General features: G+C 37.0%; 1 protein-coding gene across 1 annotated transcript; it reads right to left on the bottom strand.

Moving 5' to 3' along the window:
* Positions 1-40: 40 nt before the first annotated feature.
* On the bottom strand, positions 41-2405 carry LOC146146970 (cancer-related nucleoside-triphosphatase homolog). Its single transcript, XM_083387378.1, has one exon. The coding sequence runs from the start codon at positions 2373-2375 to the stop codon at positions 1833-1835; it is 543 nt and encodes a 180-aa protein (XP_083243504.1). The 5' UTR covers positions 2376-2405; the 3' UTR covers positions 41-1832.
* Between the last annotated feature and the right edge of the window lie 16515 nt (positions 2406-18920).

Raw genomic sequence — 18920 nt, 5'->3', positions numbered from 1 at the left:
GCTTGAATGTTTAAAAATATAAAATATAGTCGTTCAGTCTTCAAATTTAACCATGTGCGTGGGGACAAATATGTGTAAATTCTAAAACCATATTTGAACAGCCTAATACAACTTGTTTTGTACAATGATAGTACATAAAATAATGGCTTTCCAACATTGTGAATAGTTTATTTGTTTTTTCCAGATTTGTTTATTGTGACATTACATTAAGCCACTTTTCTGCAGGTACCATAAGCAATAGAAAGTTGGAAAGCACTGGTCTAGTTTAACCATGTCACATAGTTTACTTTGTACACAGTATAAAATGTGGACATCAAGCACTCACTCTAATGTATATTTATATCAATGAAAGATACACATACATATTTGATCAACAACTGTGATGTAGCCCTTCTGAAGCTTCTTTTTGACCAACAATTATGGCTTACATATCATTAGTACACCAAAAGCCATTGCAGACTCAATGAATAGGCCAATCAATCTGTGGCCAATCGCGCAATTCGTGTAAAATCACTGTAAGTTTTTACCTTGACTGTATACATACATATATGTAAATACTTCTAAACTAGCTAAACCATTAACCACCAACTAAACAAAGCCACACAGACTTAAATGTTGAATAAAAAGACAGTTAATGCAGCAAGTCAGCAGACAGTCTAGTCTGGTTTGTAAGAAGATTAAACATTAAAAGGGAAAAGTGAACACCTGCAACACTAAGTTTTCCTTATATCACAATAACAATTTTAACACCTTGTTTATAGTATATATATTTATAACCAAAGATTACATTTATTTTCAAAACAGAACTTGTTTATTTAATCATTAAGGCTTAGCTGAAAACTAAACTTTATACTGTCAGCAACTCTACATGTTGTTGATTCCATATGAGTGCCTCGCTGCACAGATGTTAGAAATGAAAAAAAAAATTTTTGTATAAAATTCTGAAACAGTATCGGCAACAAATTATGGAATGCAGTCTGACCCATATGAGATAATTTGCAAATCATTACATGGCAGCGGGTACTTCGGTTAACATATAAGGTGAGATTTGCTGATTAAAATCCCATCCAATCTACATCCAACCGGCAGCCTAACCTAAATAATATGTGTTGATTCAATAATAATATTTAAGCCCATGGTGGTAGGATTGACCACTCAGCACCAAAGAACCTTATGAAACAAAAACGCAATAAAATAACGTTGCCAACAACTCAACTTTAGAATAAAATAAATTAATTAAATAACACAATTTAACAAGTTGGCAGTGGTCATCTAAAACAGTGTGGTCCAACTGCAGGCCACTGGGCCAAAGTTGGCCCGCGAGTTCAGCTTTTTTTGGCACGCAATCTGATAGTCAGCTTTGCTTCAATCTAGCAATATCACTTTAATTTTTGTTTTTTAATTTTTATGTGTTGAAATTATTACATAACTACCGTAACTGAACAAAGGTGTACATTCATAAAGTTAATATATATACCATAGACTATAATTTGCCAGCAATAAGCCAAAGCATCGCTATTTAAAAACATTGTCCTGCAACATAAAAAAAAACTTGTTTTTGGCCCGCGATGAAAATAAGTTGGACCACGCTAATCTAAAAGTAAGGGACTGGTCTAGAATCCTACCACATTTTTGTCTGTGGTTCATATTTCTAAGATTAGGGTGAGAGTTAGCGATTGGTTGGTTTAAGTATTAATATTATATTTATTCTTGCATATTTATGCCATATTTGAAATTTCAACTTTGACAACTCTTTTGGATAGTGTTAAAATAAATGTGGTAGGATAAAAGATTGCATACCAGAGCCAAAAGTAAACTAAAACTGTTGTTCATTATGGCGCAATAACAGACATAACTTCTTCCGCCAACTTGTCTCTGTTTTCTCTGGTAACTTGCAGGCACTTGACCCTTTCCGATGACCTGATCTTCTCCACAAAAGGAATACCACTGCCTTTCCGAATCGGGATGGTGCCGAGCAGTGTGACGTCATCGCGCGTAAACAATCGCGTCACTTGCGTCTGAAAGCTGCGAGAGAAGAGTTCCATTTTTCCGACTTCGTCCAAGACAAAAACGGAATGCGGTCGACAGGAGGCCATCGTTTGACCGGCGAATTGCTCAAAGCGGTCAACGAAAACGCTGTATTTGCCGACTTTGGGGTGCTTTCTTTGCCCCAAACTTTCATCTTCGATTCTGGCTAGTGCACATCTCGTAACCCCGTCCACTGAAACAGCGTCGAACCCTATTCGAACCCCACCAGATCGTATTTCTTCGGTGTAAAATCCGGCGACCGCTACTTGATCCTTTAAACCCTCGACTAATTTTTTGACCAGCGTTGTTTTTCCCACCCCTGGTACCCCGGTAAGAAATACGTGCATCTTGGCGGCGTTCTTTTTTTCATGACTTGCCCATTTTTACGCACGGTTAAATTCCGACAAAAGAAAGTCCCAAATAGATTTGCTTCTTACCCGTTGTATTTATTTAAGCTAAATTCGCACGCCATTTTATATCATTTTAAGTGCATCGTATGCGATGAAATTATGGATGTTTTATTTTAAATATAAAATGAACTGTCATACTGTATAATTAGGTAAAATTAAATAGGCAAAGGACAATTTTAAACAATGCAATGGCCTATGGGCGACCTCACGGGGGGGGGGAGGGGTGGACACTCTGGAATTTTAAAATGCGATTATTATGATTATGGATAAGTTTTATTATTGTTTATCAGTTTTACTAAGTTACTAATGGTGTAAATTGATTTCTATATATCCTAAATTTATACTAATATAAAATCATATATACATATTAATGTCATACATAGTGTTAAATTATGTGTATATATTCCTGTTTTTGAGCAAATAGTAGCTATAAAATTGATGACATTGCTATAGTCAAATATGATCGAATTTGGTTAGATTTCAATTAGTTATTTTCGAGTAATTAGAACAAAATTTCCTTTTCACGAAAGTATTTAACTTCGATTTTTACTGTTCTCAGAATTTACCCTTTAAAGCAGTTGTTCTTAAAGTGGGGGCAGGCCCCCAAGTTTTGAAAACATGAATATGTTTTGAAGTAATTCTTGCCTTGACTGCTATGTTGCCTATTATCTCATGCTTAATCTAATTCTCTTCAGTGATATAAATTTGTAGATTCAGAAAAATTACGTAATGGAAACACAAGTATGAAGCGTAGCTGTAAAACGAAAACAAAATATTGATGACAAAACAGGCCTTTCTCGATTTCGAAGTTACGCTGTAATCCAAATAAGGGAACTGAAGTTGGCACAAGAGCATAACTGATAAACACTTTACGAAATCCACTTAAAAACCTAGACAAATACATAATAACGCAAGGGGCAAAATAGGCTTCGCAATGACATCTTATGAAATGTCCGTAGGCTGCAATGAAAAAGTCCCACTTCAAGGGTTCTATAAAATCCACTCAGGAACTACAAAGTTTTATAAAAATAGAAAGTACCTTCCCATAGTGGACATAAAACAACTCTATAGACTAGGGGTCGGCAACCTCTAGTCGCGGGCCAAAACCAAACTCAGAAAGGTCTCTGCGGGCCGCACAAAATGTTAACTAAGAATTGTGTTATTGAAATGTTAGAACACCAGTAAATCAGGCGGGGCTCGGATACTTTTGCACTTAATACGTGTTTAATTACATTTACAGAGGCAATAAAGTGTTGACGCAAAGGGCGAAAAAAAACGTTTGTTTGGTTACAAATTTCAGTCCACACGTTCTTAATCCATACTGCTAATGAAAAGTGTAATTAAACTACTTTGATTAAACGCGATAACATTTAAAGTTAATCTAGCTCAGTGTTTGTTAACCGTTTTAAGTGAAGGTCCACCTGGCGAACGAAGCAAGCGCGAATTTTTGGGGGGTATACCGGTATCTATTTTAATTTCTTGAAGTTTTTATTACATTGTCGAAAAAAGGAAAATGTTAAAAAATATGTCCAATATTTTTTAATATGTTTTCCGTTTTGCATGACGCACATGTCAGTCTTCCACGGTGCAACGGTAAAAAAAGCTGATCAAGTTGAAAAGGCAGAATCAAAACGTAAACAAACTGGACGTAGGCTAAACATTCGCGGGAAGCGCGAAGATTTTTCGCAATTAAGTGGTTAAAATAGTCAAAAGTTTGTGAAATAGACTCGTGTCTAATTTGTCGAGGCGGCGGGCCGGCCCGTAGGTTGCCGACCCCTGATATAGACGATGACAAGTGGTTTCCGAATAAACAACAAAAAAGTGACGCGTTAAAATGTGTAAATCAGCAAACACTTATTTGTCATTAGAATCCAGGCCATACAGCGCAAATTTGAAACTTGCAGATCTTGTTTTTCAGCCTGGAATACAGTGGTTCTCCGTGTAAAAACACAAAAATCTAAACACGCCCAGGCTTCGTCTATACGGTTGGTCAATATTTACTGCGTGTTAAGGAATTACTGCCTAAGGTTGGGTTAAACAGGCTGCATGAAGCTATTTCGGCCAATGAGGTCGAAGCTATATTCAGGCACGCCCACTTATTTGCTACGCCTCACCATTAAAAAACTAAAGGTTAAAATAAGGGAAATTTTGGTATGAAACAAGTTCACTATTATAAAAAAATGTAGACTGTGTTAAAAAGTCAATAAATGTTTTACAAATTGCACAGCACTATAAATCCTTTATTGCAAAATATCGCTGGTTTAATTTGAGTTTTAATAACATCGTTTTTATAAATTTGCAGATTATATAAGGTTTTAAATACAAGAAGTAGGTACGGCCGTTTTCGAAAAGTGGTTTTACGTAGTGGGACTTCAATAGCTCTGAAAAGTACCTTGGGCGGCGACCAAAAAGTTTGCCGACCACTGGTTTAGAGCATTAATTAGGTTTGGGTATATTGCAGTCACGTTAACTTATGTTGATAGAAGTTCGTATTAAAAGTCTTTAACAGGATAATTACGGGTTACTCGACCTTTATGGCTTTGAGATTCATTATCAAGCAAAATTACAGATCCGTGCATAACGTACCGAAGATATGCTAAAGTTTTAGCAGAAAAATTGATGACTTGACTAGTTTTTTCACACCAAAAATAGTTAAAAGCAGATTGAAAGAAAATAAATTAATGTATAGAATAGTAATCTAAAACCATTACGTTTGCGACCGTTTACTGCAGAAGGCCAGTCGTTATTTTCGCGTTGCAGGCAATATTTGCGATGACTGTCGCACTTTGGTCATCGAGCGAGTGACGCAAAACCAGATAGAAACATAATGCGACTAGAGTATTTCGGTTCGCCAGTACACACGTATTTATTTGCTTTGAGTTAGCAGGGAGGGGGGACATCATACCACGGCAATTCAGCGGATTTTCAGCGTGACACAACTTTATTAATTCCATCCCTGCAATTAAAAAGGCGGAAAATCAAGGTAGATCCCTGTAACCTCGGAAAAAAACGTTTGACTTGACTTGGAAATCTGTTCCACCAAGAATCAGGGCTGAAATGAATAAAATGAATAACTGGTAATGTCTATGGCGAGTTATTAAGGAGAAAGCGGACAAGTAATTGTCCCAGCTGGGCCTGGATTATATGCGATTACAATAAACATAGTTTGAAGAAGAAAGCTGAGTCAGTATAGTAACAGTCGTAAGGGTGGAATATAAATACAGCTGCTAATTAATTTGCCGTTTAGACCAGTGTTTATGTAACGTACAATTAAAGTCCAAAGTAGATTAATAACTCTGTTACGTCACAATGCTGCAAACAGCGGAACTAGCGAAGTTTAAATTTGATGGACAAGTCTTCAACATCTTACAGTTTGCAGTTTAAAATAGTAATATATTTGGCGGACCGGTAGAAAAGTTGACGCGGACCGGCATCGGCCCGCGGACCGGCAGTTGAGAACCACTGGTTTAGACAACAATCAGGTGATAAGTTTAGTGCCTAATTGAGTCTTGGCTTGTAAGCTCAATAAGCGAATCTTTTTGTCACCTTCAATTGTTATGCAATAAAGATGTCCGATAATATCGGATCGGAGGCGATACCCGAATCCACGTCATTGTGTCAGCACGCGTCCTATAGTAGGGTGCTATCGGTGCCGAACCGATACCTAAAAAATGTATGAATTTCGGACATGATTTGCGCTTTTTTTTATCTACAGTTGGTTAACAACTGAAAGTAAAGTTCTTGACGCTAAAGAAAATTTTGGCATAAAAACCTTCGCATTTTTTTTTTAAATTTTGGCATAAAAAAATATACCTGCATTTTTCAATTTTATCTATTTTGTTTGTTTTAGCATAAGACTGACGTCATTTGGTATCGGATGGCGATATTTTTTGTTTAAAATATCGGGTATCGGTATCGAAATAAAATGTCAAGTATCGGACATCCCCATAACATTTCAGCTCCTGTGTCACTTTTCAAGTTCAGGAGTTTAAAGAAGAGCCTTGTAGGATGGATTAACGTGTGGGATATTTTTGTGCAACCTCCACAGAATACGTGCGAGAAATCTGTTACGGGCCAGGCCACAACACAATGATTTTGTTAAACATTTTTTTAAAAAGTATTATACAGTTAAAACAAGCGGCGCTCTTTAGAACTATTGTAATAAGGCAATTTGTTCCGGTTTGTGTATTTAAAACCGTACTACAGTGTAATACGGAGATAAAAGGTTGTGTTTTAAAAGAGGGATGTATAATCTCCCTTTAAATCTGGGTAATACTGTTATGATAAAAAACACAAAAAACATGCCGGATGGTCTAATCTAGTTTTTAACTTGTTGATCGAAGTAATATTTTATCTAAAAACTTGTTTATATTATACGAAATTAGCGTGGAATATTTCGATAGGATTTTTCTTTTTTTCTTTTTTGTACTGGGCTTCTGGGTTATCCTCATAAATTATGCTTCAAACGTGAAAGTAAAATAGTTACCGCTTTGCTGGTAGTGACTAGGTTAAATACATGTGTTGCGAACAGAGTTGCCGTATGGGGGCGCTCTCTCAACAGACACAAAATTGACTTTCTTCAGTCTCGTCGGAATTAACATAAAGTTGGTTAACAGGGTCAAAACTCAAAAGTGCCTTAAATATCTATAAAACATATGGTACAGTTCTTTTTAAGTGAAACTATAGCCAAACTATGCTGAAACTAAAAACATGTTTTTGGTGCTTGCAGTCGATTAACGTAGATATAACTTTAAGTGCCTACGAATAATTTCCGAATTTGTTTACATACGAAAAGGCCAAATGCCTTCGTTCTATTGGTATGACCGATAAAAACTAAAACACCAACCCTATATGTTAAAATAAAGATACACATAAGACAGAAAACTGAGTTTTTGTAATTGTAACAATAAATCGAGCAAGCTCCAGCTTAAGCGTCTGTAATTCTGCTTTAGGCTCACATTAACTGTGTTAACTGGATGCGTCTATTTTAAATTCAGGAATTCGGTGTACATTTGCTGATTAAACCTCTAAGTTTTAATACTGAATATGTAACCCCAGCCTCGTCCATTCTTCAAATTCAACTTTACGTCCGAAATACAACAACAAGCGCTATTTCTACGTCACAAAAGGTAAGCAAAGTTGTTAAGCTACCAGTGGCTTTACTTTTCATTCAGTTTAGAATTAAGTATTTTGAGTTTAATGGTGTTAAAAACCGATGTCTATTTCCTGAAGAAGACGCCGAGGCGAACATTAAAGCTAAGCCGTTGTTTTTAAGTTATTTATTTCTGTTGTTATGTCTGCAGGTATCTGGCAAAGTGTAATTTATAAAAATTAATTCGACAAATGCCTGTTTTGTTAAAACCAGTCAATAAGATGTAAGGAAAAAGTATTAAACACAAAAAAGTTAAAATTTACTATAACAAATAAACAATCTAATTATGTTGAAAAAACAACTTTTTTGCGCCATAACACAGAAAAAACTGATTTTTAAGCATTTTTTATCCCACTTTTAGTCCGCCAAATGCATTTTCTGTAGGCTAGCATTTTGATACAAGTTTAGAAGTTAAAAGCTTGCGAATGTAGAAGGATTTAAAATGCCAAAGTATAGATTTTCTTTAAATAGCCCAAAAATACGTTTTATTTTTAAGGGTATAACCTCTTGTATAGCCTAAAATAAAACCATATACAAACTCTTTCTTCTTAAGCAGTTTAAAAGGTGCCTAGATAAAGACAAACGTTATAATGCTAACCAATATTTAAACATAAGTCAGTTGTTGGAGTGTGCAAGAAAGTCGTTAGGCTAAAAAGTACAAGCATTTAAACAAGATTCGGACCTAAGACCTTTGCCATACGAAAACATTTTCTTTGTACACCAACCTGTGTAATTTTAAATAGTTCTAGCGTTTTGAAAAATGATTTAATGTTTAAAGTTGTCAGTAAGGTTACAATACTAATGTTTGTCGTAATAAGAATGTCAAGGCCCATACAGAAGTAGGTATCATTTTAAACGTTTCGAAAAACTTTTTATTCAGAATAAGAAAATAAAGAGTTATTCGAAAACGTTACTTCGAAAACTTTATTCAGAAAAGAAGAAATAAACAGTTATTCGAAAACGTTCAAAATGATATACTTCTGTATGGGCTTTGATATTCTTATTACGTCTTACTACAATCGCCAACCATTATGCTTTGTCTAATTATTAGGACTTTAGGTAAATTTAAAAACTTAGGAATGACGTAATTTCGTACCACATACTTAAGCCCTAAATGTCAGGTATGAGTATCGAAATAAAACCAAAATTTAATACATCCAGGGTTGATATTGAACTAAATTTTATACTCCCGGTCGCCGGTCGGGCGAGTGTGCTTACATACATCAGGGGTGCACAACCTTTTAGCTGCTCACGGCCGCATTGACAGTCTTTATTTTTTCTTCACGGCCGCCAGTAGAATTATTTTAGAGGTGACGTCAAGATGTTAGTTCATAAAACTATTTATCTTAAAAAGACATGTTGCTCTCTAACGATCGCGTGCGAAAATATGCAACTGAAATATAGTCTAATCGAGTAAAGCGCCTATATGAGGGATGGCGAACCTTTTCATTGCGCGGGTCACAAACACGTTGTTAATCTTTACAAAATGCACAAGTGTGTCATATATTCAATTATTTACTAAATTTATGCGAAACTCTGATGCTGCTTCGATTTAAGTGTTATTGTCAGGATTCGTAATTCAAGGTTTATGGACGATTTCCAAATTATGATACCCACAAATACTAAGAAGCCAAATAGTTAACAAATTCTGCAGCATTTTTTTATAGGCTTTCTACAGAAGATCAGCAGAAAGCTTTTCGGCATGGTTTATTGGTTTAACCAGGGTTTTTAGAACTTTTAGTCTGCGAAACTCATTTTGCTTAAACGATCGCCACCCTCGATAAACAAAATGCTTTTATAGTTGTCTGCTTTTCCGCACACATTTGTTGAAGTGCGGTTAATTTAGGCCTACTGGTCTACCTAAAACACGGCCCACACGGCCCACAGATTTGCCAGCCCTGATTTAAACAGTATAGTGCTATCTAACAAAGAACTGTTTTTTACATTAATCCTTTCATGAAAATGATTGATAACACTTCGATACTTCAAAACGACAAAGTGGGCCATTAAAAATCTGTGGCGAGTCACGAATTGACCCCCGGGAAAATGGTTCGCCATCCCTGGCCTATGTCATAAAACCTCGATTAATTTTAGACTTGTTTTAAAGTTTTTTTTTTTCAAGTTTGTATCAACGTGCGGCCGCCAACGCACGGCGGCAACAGTTACACCTAGGGCGATTATTTTTTAACCTAAATAATTATAAGTTTTGACCTAAAAAAAACAAATTATAAATTGATGTAAACAACATATTGTTGTTTGCAGTACTGCATTAGTGTCTTGAAATTGTCAACTAATAGTTTTTAATGTTTTACGGACTACCGGTGAAACACACAATTCAGTTATTTTTTCGGGTTCATGCAAAGCTCTTGGGAATGCGTTCTTGATATTTTTGTCATTTCCAAAAAAACTATAAAAATACCAAGAAAAACAAGACGCTGGTTATTTTTTTAAATAATTGTGTAAACAGTTGAAACACAAGGTATAAAAGGTAAAAATAGCAAAATACTGTTCGATGCTTTGCCCAAATCAGAGATACACACCTATATAAATGAAAAACGAAGGTCGAGCTTAACCTATAGTGCGATAAACGAGGTCTGAGTGGTTTATTCTACCGACTCGCGTATACCGTATTTTGCTCTAATGAAGATATAATACAGTTAAAATGTCGGTGAATATAATTGAAAACTAATTTTTAAGATAAAATGTTAACTGAACGACAATTCAAAAATCTGACTATAATTTTTTTGACTGTAAACGATTTATGTTTATTTTTAATCGATTTTGACCTGAAATAATTTTGACAAATTTTGACCTAACGAAATTTGAAATAAAATTTGATTTTTTAACAAGTCAAAAAATATCGCCCTCGTTATAACCAATGGCCACAGGTTGTGCATCCCTGACACATCCTTCTCATATAGCTGGCTTCCAAATTACTGACTGAATGTGTAGGACTTTTTACCACGGTTGATGCGCTTGTTTAATTCGTTGTTGTAGTTCAGTGTTTTTCAACCCATGGGTCGCGACCCCAAATTGGGTCTCTGTTTGATTGGTTGGGTCGCCGACTAAAAAGATTTAAATGTTAGGTTTGTTGAGATTGGTTATTAGCAAGATTGTTTCAAAATTTAAGAAACTTGCGAAAGCAATACTAAGATATTAATCATATCAATTAAATGAAACGCTTTTATATAGTTGCACAAGCATGTATATAAGTCAGCGATTTACGCAACATTAGTTCCGTATTTAGCGTTCAACATAATTTCTCGCAAATCAACAAATTGAGGCCAGCATAGGCCAGATAAGAAAAAACATTTTTTGCTCTCGGCACTAACCAGTCAGGCGAGTGGAGTGGGTGTCAATCTAGACTCGCCCGGAGCGAAATGTACTCACATTAGCGAGCGAGTGAGTTCACAATGCCAACCGAGCAATCCCAGTCAAACGTAACTTAAAATTTCATGTTTGTCGACTTTGAGCCCACCCTGTGCTTTGCCGTATGAACATGCGTATTTTGAACCCTAATCAGTAGTCACGCTTTAGGTCAGTAATAAGGCTGCCATATGAGAGTCAAAGGTCTAAGTAAGCACAAAGTTTAAGTGATGCTGTTGCGTGCTATATTTGTTCTCCATTAGCCTGTATATTGTTTTATTGTACAGTGCTCTGAAAGATAACTCTATGTATTTATATTGTTGCAAATCCACGGCTTGGAAAAAGTCGTTTTAAGTTAGTATTTACTAGCATCGGCTATGTCAACTATATGTTTAAGCGTGAGTGTGTATTGCAACGACTCGTGATGTCACTCGGTATTGCGTCATTGCGTATGTTTATTCTGTCGCAAGGTCATGTCAAGCTGTAGGTTATGTAATGTAATCCAGTATGGTGCATGTTAAGCACTTGACGACAAATTGACGAGAAAAAATATAGTTTCTTGGAACTCAACGTTGGAAGTATACGTTTAGACATTTCGCTGTGTTATTTGTTCTCAGTTACAGTCGTTTAGGTTAGAATATAAGAGAATTTAAATTTATTTTGATTTTTTTCCTGTCTAGAACAACTTACAATTAGCAATATGGTTAAAGTTTTTTGCCTATTTAGACATTTTGCAGTCGTTTCGAATACAAATCACCATTCTCTAATACCCGAAAAAAAAAAACGCTTTTTCCCTGTAATACCAGTTCATTTCTAAAGCCAACAGCCCTACCTCGTCAATGCGAACAACTTCACCACATCAATGTGGCCTAGCATTGTAAGGCAGAAGAAAGACAGTGTTTGTCAAATCGTGTAAAGTAATACAGCGTCGCTTTATCAAAACGTGTATTTCGACCCGCGGTTTGCAGCTTTTCTTTCGCCGGTGGATGTAGACTTTGATCAGGTCCTATACTGCTTTTTTCTGACCTTGGTCGCGTTTCGCAATACAAGTGCCCGATTGCATATTGGCGCTATCAAGTGTAAGTGGGGTACGACGACCCCAAAGTCAAAGCAGGCTCCTCAACTTGAATTTACTTAGGGCCTACGTGAGATTGTCACGTAGCTCGCTTGTGTATTTACGGGAAACTTTACGCGAAAGCCCAAATATTCGTGCCCCTATCGTTTGTTTAATTATACGACCTGTAAAAACGCAGTTGTTACAAACTTTGACGCAAAAAGTCAGCCCACGTATAGCTCTCTTGTGTATTTCCGGTAGAAACTTACGCGAAATGCAAAATATTCGTGCCCTTTATCATTCGCTCAATTGGTAGCTGCAAAACCGCAGTTGTGTTACGAACTTTGACGCAAAAAAATAGGTGCTACACTGTACACCTTGTTAAGTGTAGTAAAGTCGCTCGTTTGCAATTTGGTGGCGTCTGTACAATTACTTGGAGCGTTTATACACATGACATTGTGCATGTTTGTAACTGGCACCAGTCATTTCGTAAGTCGAACTCACAATTACGGTCTCGAACCTATACGTCTGTCATCACCTTTTAGAATTTCGAACGTGTCCCGAATAGATTATCTTAATTTGACCGATATGTTTAGTACCTGTTTACCTGTTGATTGGCCGTCAGGAAGACCCGGTACCCTTTAAAGCAAGTTTCTAGGTATATTTTAACCTAAATGCTAATATTGTCAAACAACGCGTACACTGTACAGAGAGTATTGGCTGGATGCTTTTAAAGCGGTTTGGCAAACAATTAAAAAATACACAGAAAGAAATTAATTTGGATGCGCCAAAGAAACATATATGGTTACACAGTCTGATTACGAACAGCAAAGACGCGTAAAAGGCTATTAAAAATATGTTTCGACATAGAAAGAGCGTGGTTGAAACGGAGTTAAGGTGAAAAACTACCAGCTGTTTGGGGCCAATGCGAGAGACCTTAGCTTACAGCATACCAGTCTGCATCGTATACTTAAAAGCAGCAGCTGCTGTGAAAGGCATCATACAACAACTTTCCAAAGGGACGAAAAAAGCCAAGTGTTGCCAGAAAAAGTGTAAAACTACCGGCACCTATAGAAAATCTAACCTTGCTAGAAAAAACGGCCGATCGCTTTCAAATCGCTCACAAAACCTAAAGCGACGAGCGAAAAACTCCAATAACGGTGGAAAAATACCAGGATTTATTTTAATCCAACGCGCGTGACCCCGCTGCCCCTGTGAGCCTACGGCGTCCAACACGCCCCCGGTGACACCCCCCGGCCTACTCCACCCACGTAACGCCGCCGGCGGTCAACGCGGCTTTTGTTCGGGTCGTTATATGGAGCGCCGGGCGCTACCTCACGCAGCTGTTACCAGTTCGACCTTGCCGACCGAATAGGAGAGAGCGGCTGCTGCTAGGCTGTGCCTTTGCTATAAGCGGGAGTGCGCCGTTAGGAGCCGGCGCTTAATTTGATTTTTACGTCGAAGCGGCGGCCCTGCTGCTGACGCGTCTGCTTATTTGCGTGATAGTCGCTCACGTCGGAAGTATTTTGCTTGCAGTTCGGGGTTGATCGTCGGCCAGCAAAACTCGACGAACCGCGCTTGAACTTTAATACAGGCGATGGCGTTTTGATGGAGTTTGGACGAGTATGGCAGAGTTTTAGAGGATTACAGCATTGTTTTACGATTTATTCGATCGTTTGTTTGATCAGAGTTATTTCTAAAACGCTTATTATTTCAGAATCGTTTTTGGAGATTTAGAGCTGCGCGTTGAACACGAATTAGTTTTTGTTGAGAGTTTTCTTGGGCTCTTTTGTTTTCTTAGTTTACCGAAGCGAGTTTATTGCTAAGTGCTGCTCGGTTCTAACGAGCTCTGAAAAAGGGCATTTCAGTGTTCAACTGTATCGTAATTTTTCGAGAAGTTTTTTTCAGTCTTACCGGTGCGGTTTACCTAGGTATTTTGTTTTCAGTTTTCGTTGAGCAAGTTCTTATCTGTGTGGCTGTGTTTTAAAATAAGCAACAGCGAGGGTAATTTTAGCGTTCGGGACATTCCAGTTGTTAACATAGGTGAGGTATTTTAAAGCAGCGCTTAAGCAAGGTGATAAGTAGGGCGACTATTTTTCACTTAGGGGGGAAAAGGGCAAAATAATTCATAATTATACGTTAAGTCGAAAATTATGTGTAGTTGTCTGTCTTTTTGACATTCAAAAAATATCAAATAAGCTTTTTTGTTAAACTGAAAAATAACTGATTTTTGTTTCAGCGGTCATTGAAACTTGAAATAAGTGGATGAAAACTTATTTTTAAGTGAAAACTTGTCAAAATTTTAATTTGAAATAATTAAGGCCTAAACCCTATTCACCTATTTTGATAACATAAGTTTCTACGCTGAGCTCATTGTCAATTGGTATTAATCGTTCGACCAACGCAAAATCAAGTTAGGTCCCCCAAAATTTTAGGATGTTATATACCGCAGCTTGTGTTGTAAAAATACTGGGTACGGTGCAACCATAATATGCAACTAACCCGGTTTATCCTAGATAATGCTAATAATGCCAAAGTAAATTTTGAACAAGAAAAATCACGGCTTTAAGTAAATTGGTTTGATGATGTAGAAAAATACATGAAAAAGTAGTTGCACTGTTATTCGAAAGGTTTCTACGTTGCTAACACTTCTTTTTGCGCTTTGGATATTTTCTGAAAACCGTTTAACGAGTGCTTGCCTTGAGTTAAAACTTTTTTAAAGTTTTATTTTCATTTATTAGATAATTTTAAGTCCGGTTATCAGATAAAAGCCTACTACACAACATTAATATCAACGTTAATGTTAGCCATTTTCTTTTCCTTATAATTAACTTCGTTCAATTGCAGTGTGACAAGCTTTGAATCTTAAACAACCAACGAAAGCTGTGGTCTTTTTCAGCACTCGTTCCTTAAAACCGACCATCCACTTTCGGTCTCCGGCTTCTCTACCCTCTAAACGCAACGTTCGCAATAATATACAGCGAGAGAGGGGTGGTTGTGGACGGAACTTTAATTCCGTACCGCGTTACGCGATTAGTCGCTTCAAACTATTGATTTTACGGGGATAATTGCACGCGAGACAAACTGTCCTTATTGCTGTTAGTCAACCCCCATTCTATTGCTTGTTGTTTTTTGCAAAGGTGTCAAGCTTCGCACCGCTTGTGTGTTATGAAAATCTATTGGAGGTATGAAAGTTCTGAATCGGATAAACGTTATAGAGAATTCGGTGATTTTTTTAATTTATTAACCGAAATTACGATCGGTTTTGTTGTTTAAGTAATAGGCTACTCAGACTAAAACAATGCGAACATAAAATCTGCTGAGTTCTTTTTCTTATCATAACTCATATTGATCAGATTTATCCTTAGCTTTATCAAACAATTTGGAGACTTTTAAGTTTTGTTAGACTTTTATGTGAGGATATTGAATGAACTACTAAGTAATGAGTTAATTATGTTAAAGGTCGTCAGTTGCAGAGAAACAGCACAGATTAAAAAAAATTACATCAGCCTCCGCAATTAGTTTAACAGCAAAATTGAAAACAATTGGAAAACATTAAAGTTCACAGCGTTAAAGTGCAAACTGGTAGTAGGCTCAAGGTCACTAACATGCGCGTCAAGGTTAAGCCGCCGTCTGTTCAAGTATTTTACGAGCCAAGTATATACGAGTTAGCGACAAGCGAAAGTAAATAGGCTCGTAACAGCGCGACCTGAACTTGGGATGGCTTTATTGCTTGCTGGTCGCCGACTCGCAGCAATTATGGCAGCGTACATTGTGTGTCTTGTGGTTGTGAAGCAATTTCGGCTTGATATTGCCAAACCGTTCGGATGACGGTGTGGTATTTGGCCCGTGGCAGCGCAGACTAGCCAAGGGTGGGGGCCAGTCTTGTAAACAAGTCGTTTTGAAATGACTGAAGTCCCAGTCAAATTATTTGTAAAATAAGTTAGTCCAAGTCAGGTCGTTTTTCGAATAAATAACAAGTCATACCTAGAGCAAGTCAACTTGTTTAAAGGTACCTGATCCCCTTATAGTTACGTAAGCTGCCCAACAAGTGAAGAAACACAAATCTTTTTTAAAGTGGCCCAGGATTAGAACAAGCAGTTTAAACTTGCAAATCCTAAAAATAAAACAAAACTGATGTCTTTATAGAAAAGGTAAAAAAAGGAAGCCTGAAATCTGAAATGAAACCTGTTGAAGTAAAACCAGTAAAAATTAAACCTTTTTTGTGTTTTATCGCTATCTTTACCTGAATTTTCACGCTAATGGTGGCATGAGGTATTGCCGAAATGTTTTTGAAGAGCAAATTGTCTATTTTATCAAATATTATCTCTTCGCTGGTTTTAGAAACCGGTTGCTTTTGGAAAGTGTCGCGTACCTTACCCGTGGGTTAAAATATCAAAAAAAGAATTAAAAAGTGTGCCTTGTGCCTTTTGAAAACGCCCGACTAGCCCGATTAGAGCTTAAACCGCGACCGGCGTTGGCAAGCGCTTCAGTATGGCACTCAAGCAAACACTCGTGTGCCGATAAGTTGAAAGTTAAGGTCGTTGAGATTAGGCCGATGTGTGCTCAACACCCGGCGTCATTTGGCAGCCAGAAATCCCCGCGTTAGCGACCGAGGCACGCGGCGCCGTCTTTTTGTGCCTTTGCGTTTTTAGATTTAGGCTTTTTGGCTCGCTCGCGTTGATCCGTTGTTGTGTTTTGCTCGTTTTTTTGTCGTTTTTTTCTTTATGCACAGGTTATAAAGTGGTTTTGTGAGGTTTTGACGACTTTAAGACACATTTTTTTTAAAGATTTCAATGGCGGTTTGATAATAAGAAATCTCAAAGCAAAAAAGAACGAGTTAATCGAGATCACCTTGATAATTTCGTTTCGATACGTACTTGTAAAAGGGACATTACCATTAGCTCGACCTTTTTGTCTTTGAGATTCATTATCAAGCTACATTTCAGATCCGTACATAGTGCACCTAAGTCAATGGCGGTTATTTTAAAATAATAAACAATTGAGTAAATATAATTATGATATATTGTTGTAGGCTTTTACTGGGCCATGGCTAGCGTAAAATTTGGGTATTTTCTTATATTTCTGTTTGTATTGACAGCAAATTTTACGCAAAATTGAACAAGTACATTTATGCGATTGATAGAATATATAGGAATGATTAGGAAATTAGCGGACGGCACTATTAGGGTTAAGCAGCAGCTGAGCTGCTAATGCAGGGATAAGCCGTTACTGCAGCTCCATTGACTTGCATATCGATCCGCGCACCCACCAGTCAGTATAATTGAAAACAATATCTGACGACCGCCCGCTCCAGCTTTTAAAGTTTAAATATTGAAGATTTAAAACCGGGCTAAGCGCTTTTGACGACCATCCATGTTTAAATCCTGCTTTCAATTTAAACCTAATTTTTCTTTAATTGAAATACTGTTAACTTTACGCCATTTTTAAAAAAACGAAGGGCTCATAGCGCATATTGAATCCTGAGATTAAATTTAAGTTCAAATTAAAAAAAAACACTTATTTTTAATTCTCATTTTATATATATTTCACTTACACAGATTAAATTGCCTTTTGTAAACAAACTGAATCAATTTCGGATATTTTTATTGATTTGAAAACCAGAATAGGGAATCCCTCTATGTGTTGGTCTTTATTAACTCCACCCGCTGTTTAGGCCTTTGTTAGGTAACAATCGCGCACGCGTTGCTCTACGGGAGGGGTTGTTTGTTACGTCACATAGGGCGTCTCGTCGAGTCTTGCCTTTGTCCGACGCGCGTAACGATTGTTAGTTAGTTCCGCTAACCTAGGCTTAAGAAATGCGCAACAAAGCATTAAAATCCTAGTTGGTTAGTTTATACTCAGGTAGTGTGACCGTCTCAAAAACGTTTAGCACCCTTAGCTTAGCTCCGGGTAACATTGTAGTTTAAATCGATATTAGTCATTGAACGATGTATGCGTACCAAAACGAGCCGGGTAAATATCCCAAAGACACTTCTTGAGGCTATTTACCCGGCTAACAAAGTAGTTTAAAAAATAACGTATGGAAATAGTGCGAACTTTGGAAAGTAGATTTAATAATTTCACTAGTCGAACCAAAACGCTAATCAATGCATGATCACTATTCGATGTATGTGTATTCGAGCCATCCAGCAAATAGCCACTCTTTTAAAATGGGTGTTTTCGTATAGGGTTCTGTAAACTATCCTAAAGGGCTTACTGGTTTCAAGAGTATGGATATAAGCCCATAGAACAGGGGTTCTTAACCAGGGGTAAGTGTACCCCTTGGTGGTACGAAGCACCAAAGCAGGGGGTACGACATGCAGTGTGAAATTATGCGCTATTTAGGCATATTTGGATTTAGGCAAGTAGGAAAAGCAACATGAAAAAACAATATTAAATTGACTGATTTTTTGTGTGTTGTAAATATTGTTGCTCACAAGACTGTATTTAATGCATGCATTCAACACGGAAGTTAGAAATACATTGAGTTTAATACCTATCATTACAATTTAATTTGCTTTCGTCGGTCATTGTAGACAGGGGTACGAGAAAATTTCATGAAATCTAAAGGGGAACGTGCGCCAAAAGGTTAAGAAACACTGCCATAGAATGTAATAAAAACTTACAGCCTGAGATTGGCGTGTTAAAATGACGTTATAAGCAGGGCGATTTATACGAATCTTTGTTAGGTGTTCTTCAAAGCTTATTGCTAAGCTGGCCTCGAAATTTAGAATGTTTTCAAAGCTGAAACAGATATATGAAGCATTTTTAAAAGTTTCGAATAAATCTTTGTAGAATTTTTTTTGCTACTCGAAATCTTTATGCTCGCTTTATGAGTGTATGGGCTTTGCTATTCAATATACGTTTATAGCTACAACCTTCAGCCTTTAGGATTTTTTCGAAACGT

This window comes from Ascidiella aspersa, chromosome 4, assembly GCF_963924565.1.
Source record: "Ascidiella aspersa chromosome 4, kaAscAspe10.2, whole genome shotgun sequence".
Taxonomy (NCBI): domain Eukaryota; kingdom Metazoa; phylum Chordata; class Ascidiacea; order Phlebobranchia; family Ascidiidae; genus Ascidiella; species Ascidiella aspersa.
The sequence above is the reverse complement of the archived record's forward strand: the minus strand, read 5'-3'. Positions and strand labels throughout refer to the sequence as shown.

Excerpts from the sequence above, each read along its gene's own strand:
- LOC146146970 (XM_083387378.1), bottom strand. The coding sequence starts at position 2,375 with ATGCACGTATTTCTTACCGGGGTACCAGGGGTGGGAAAAACAACGCTG.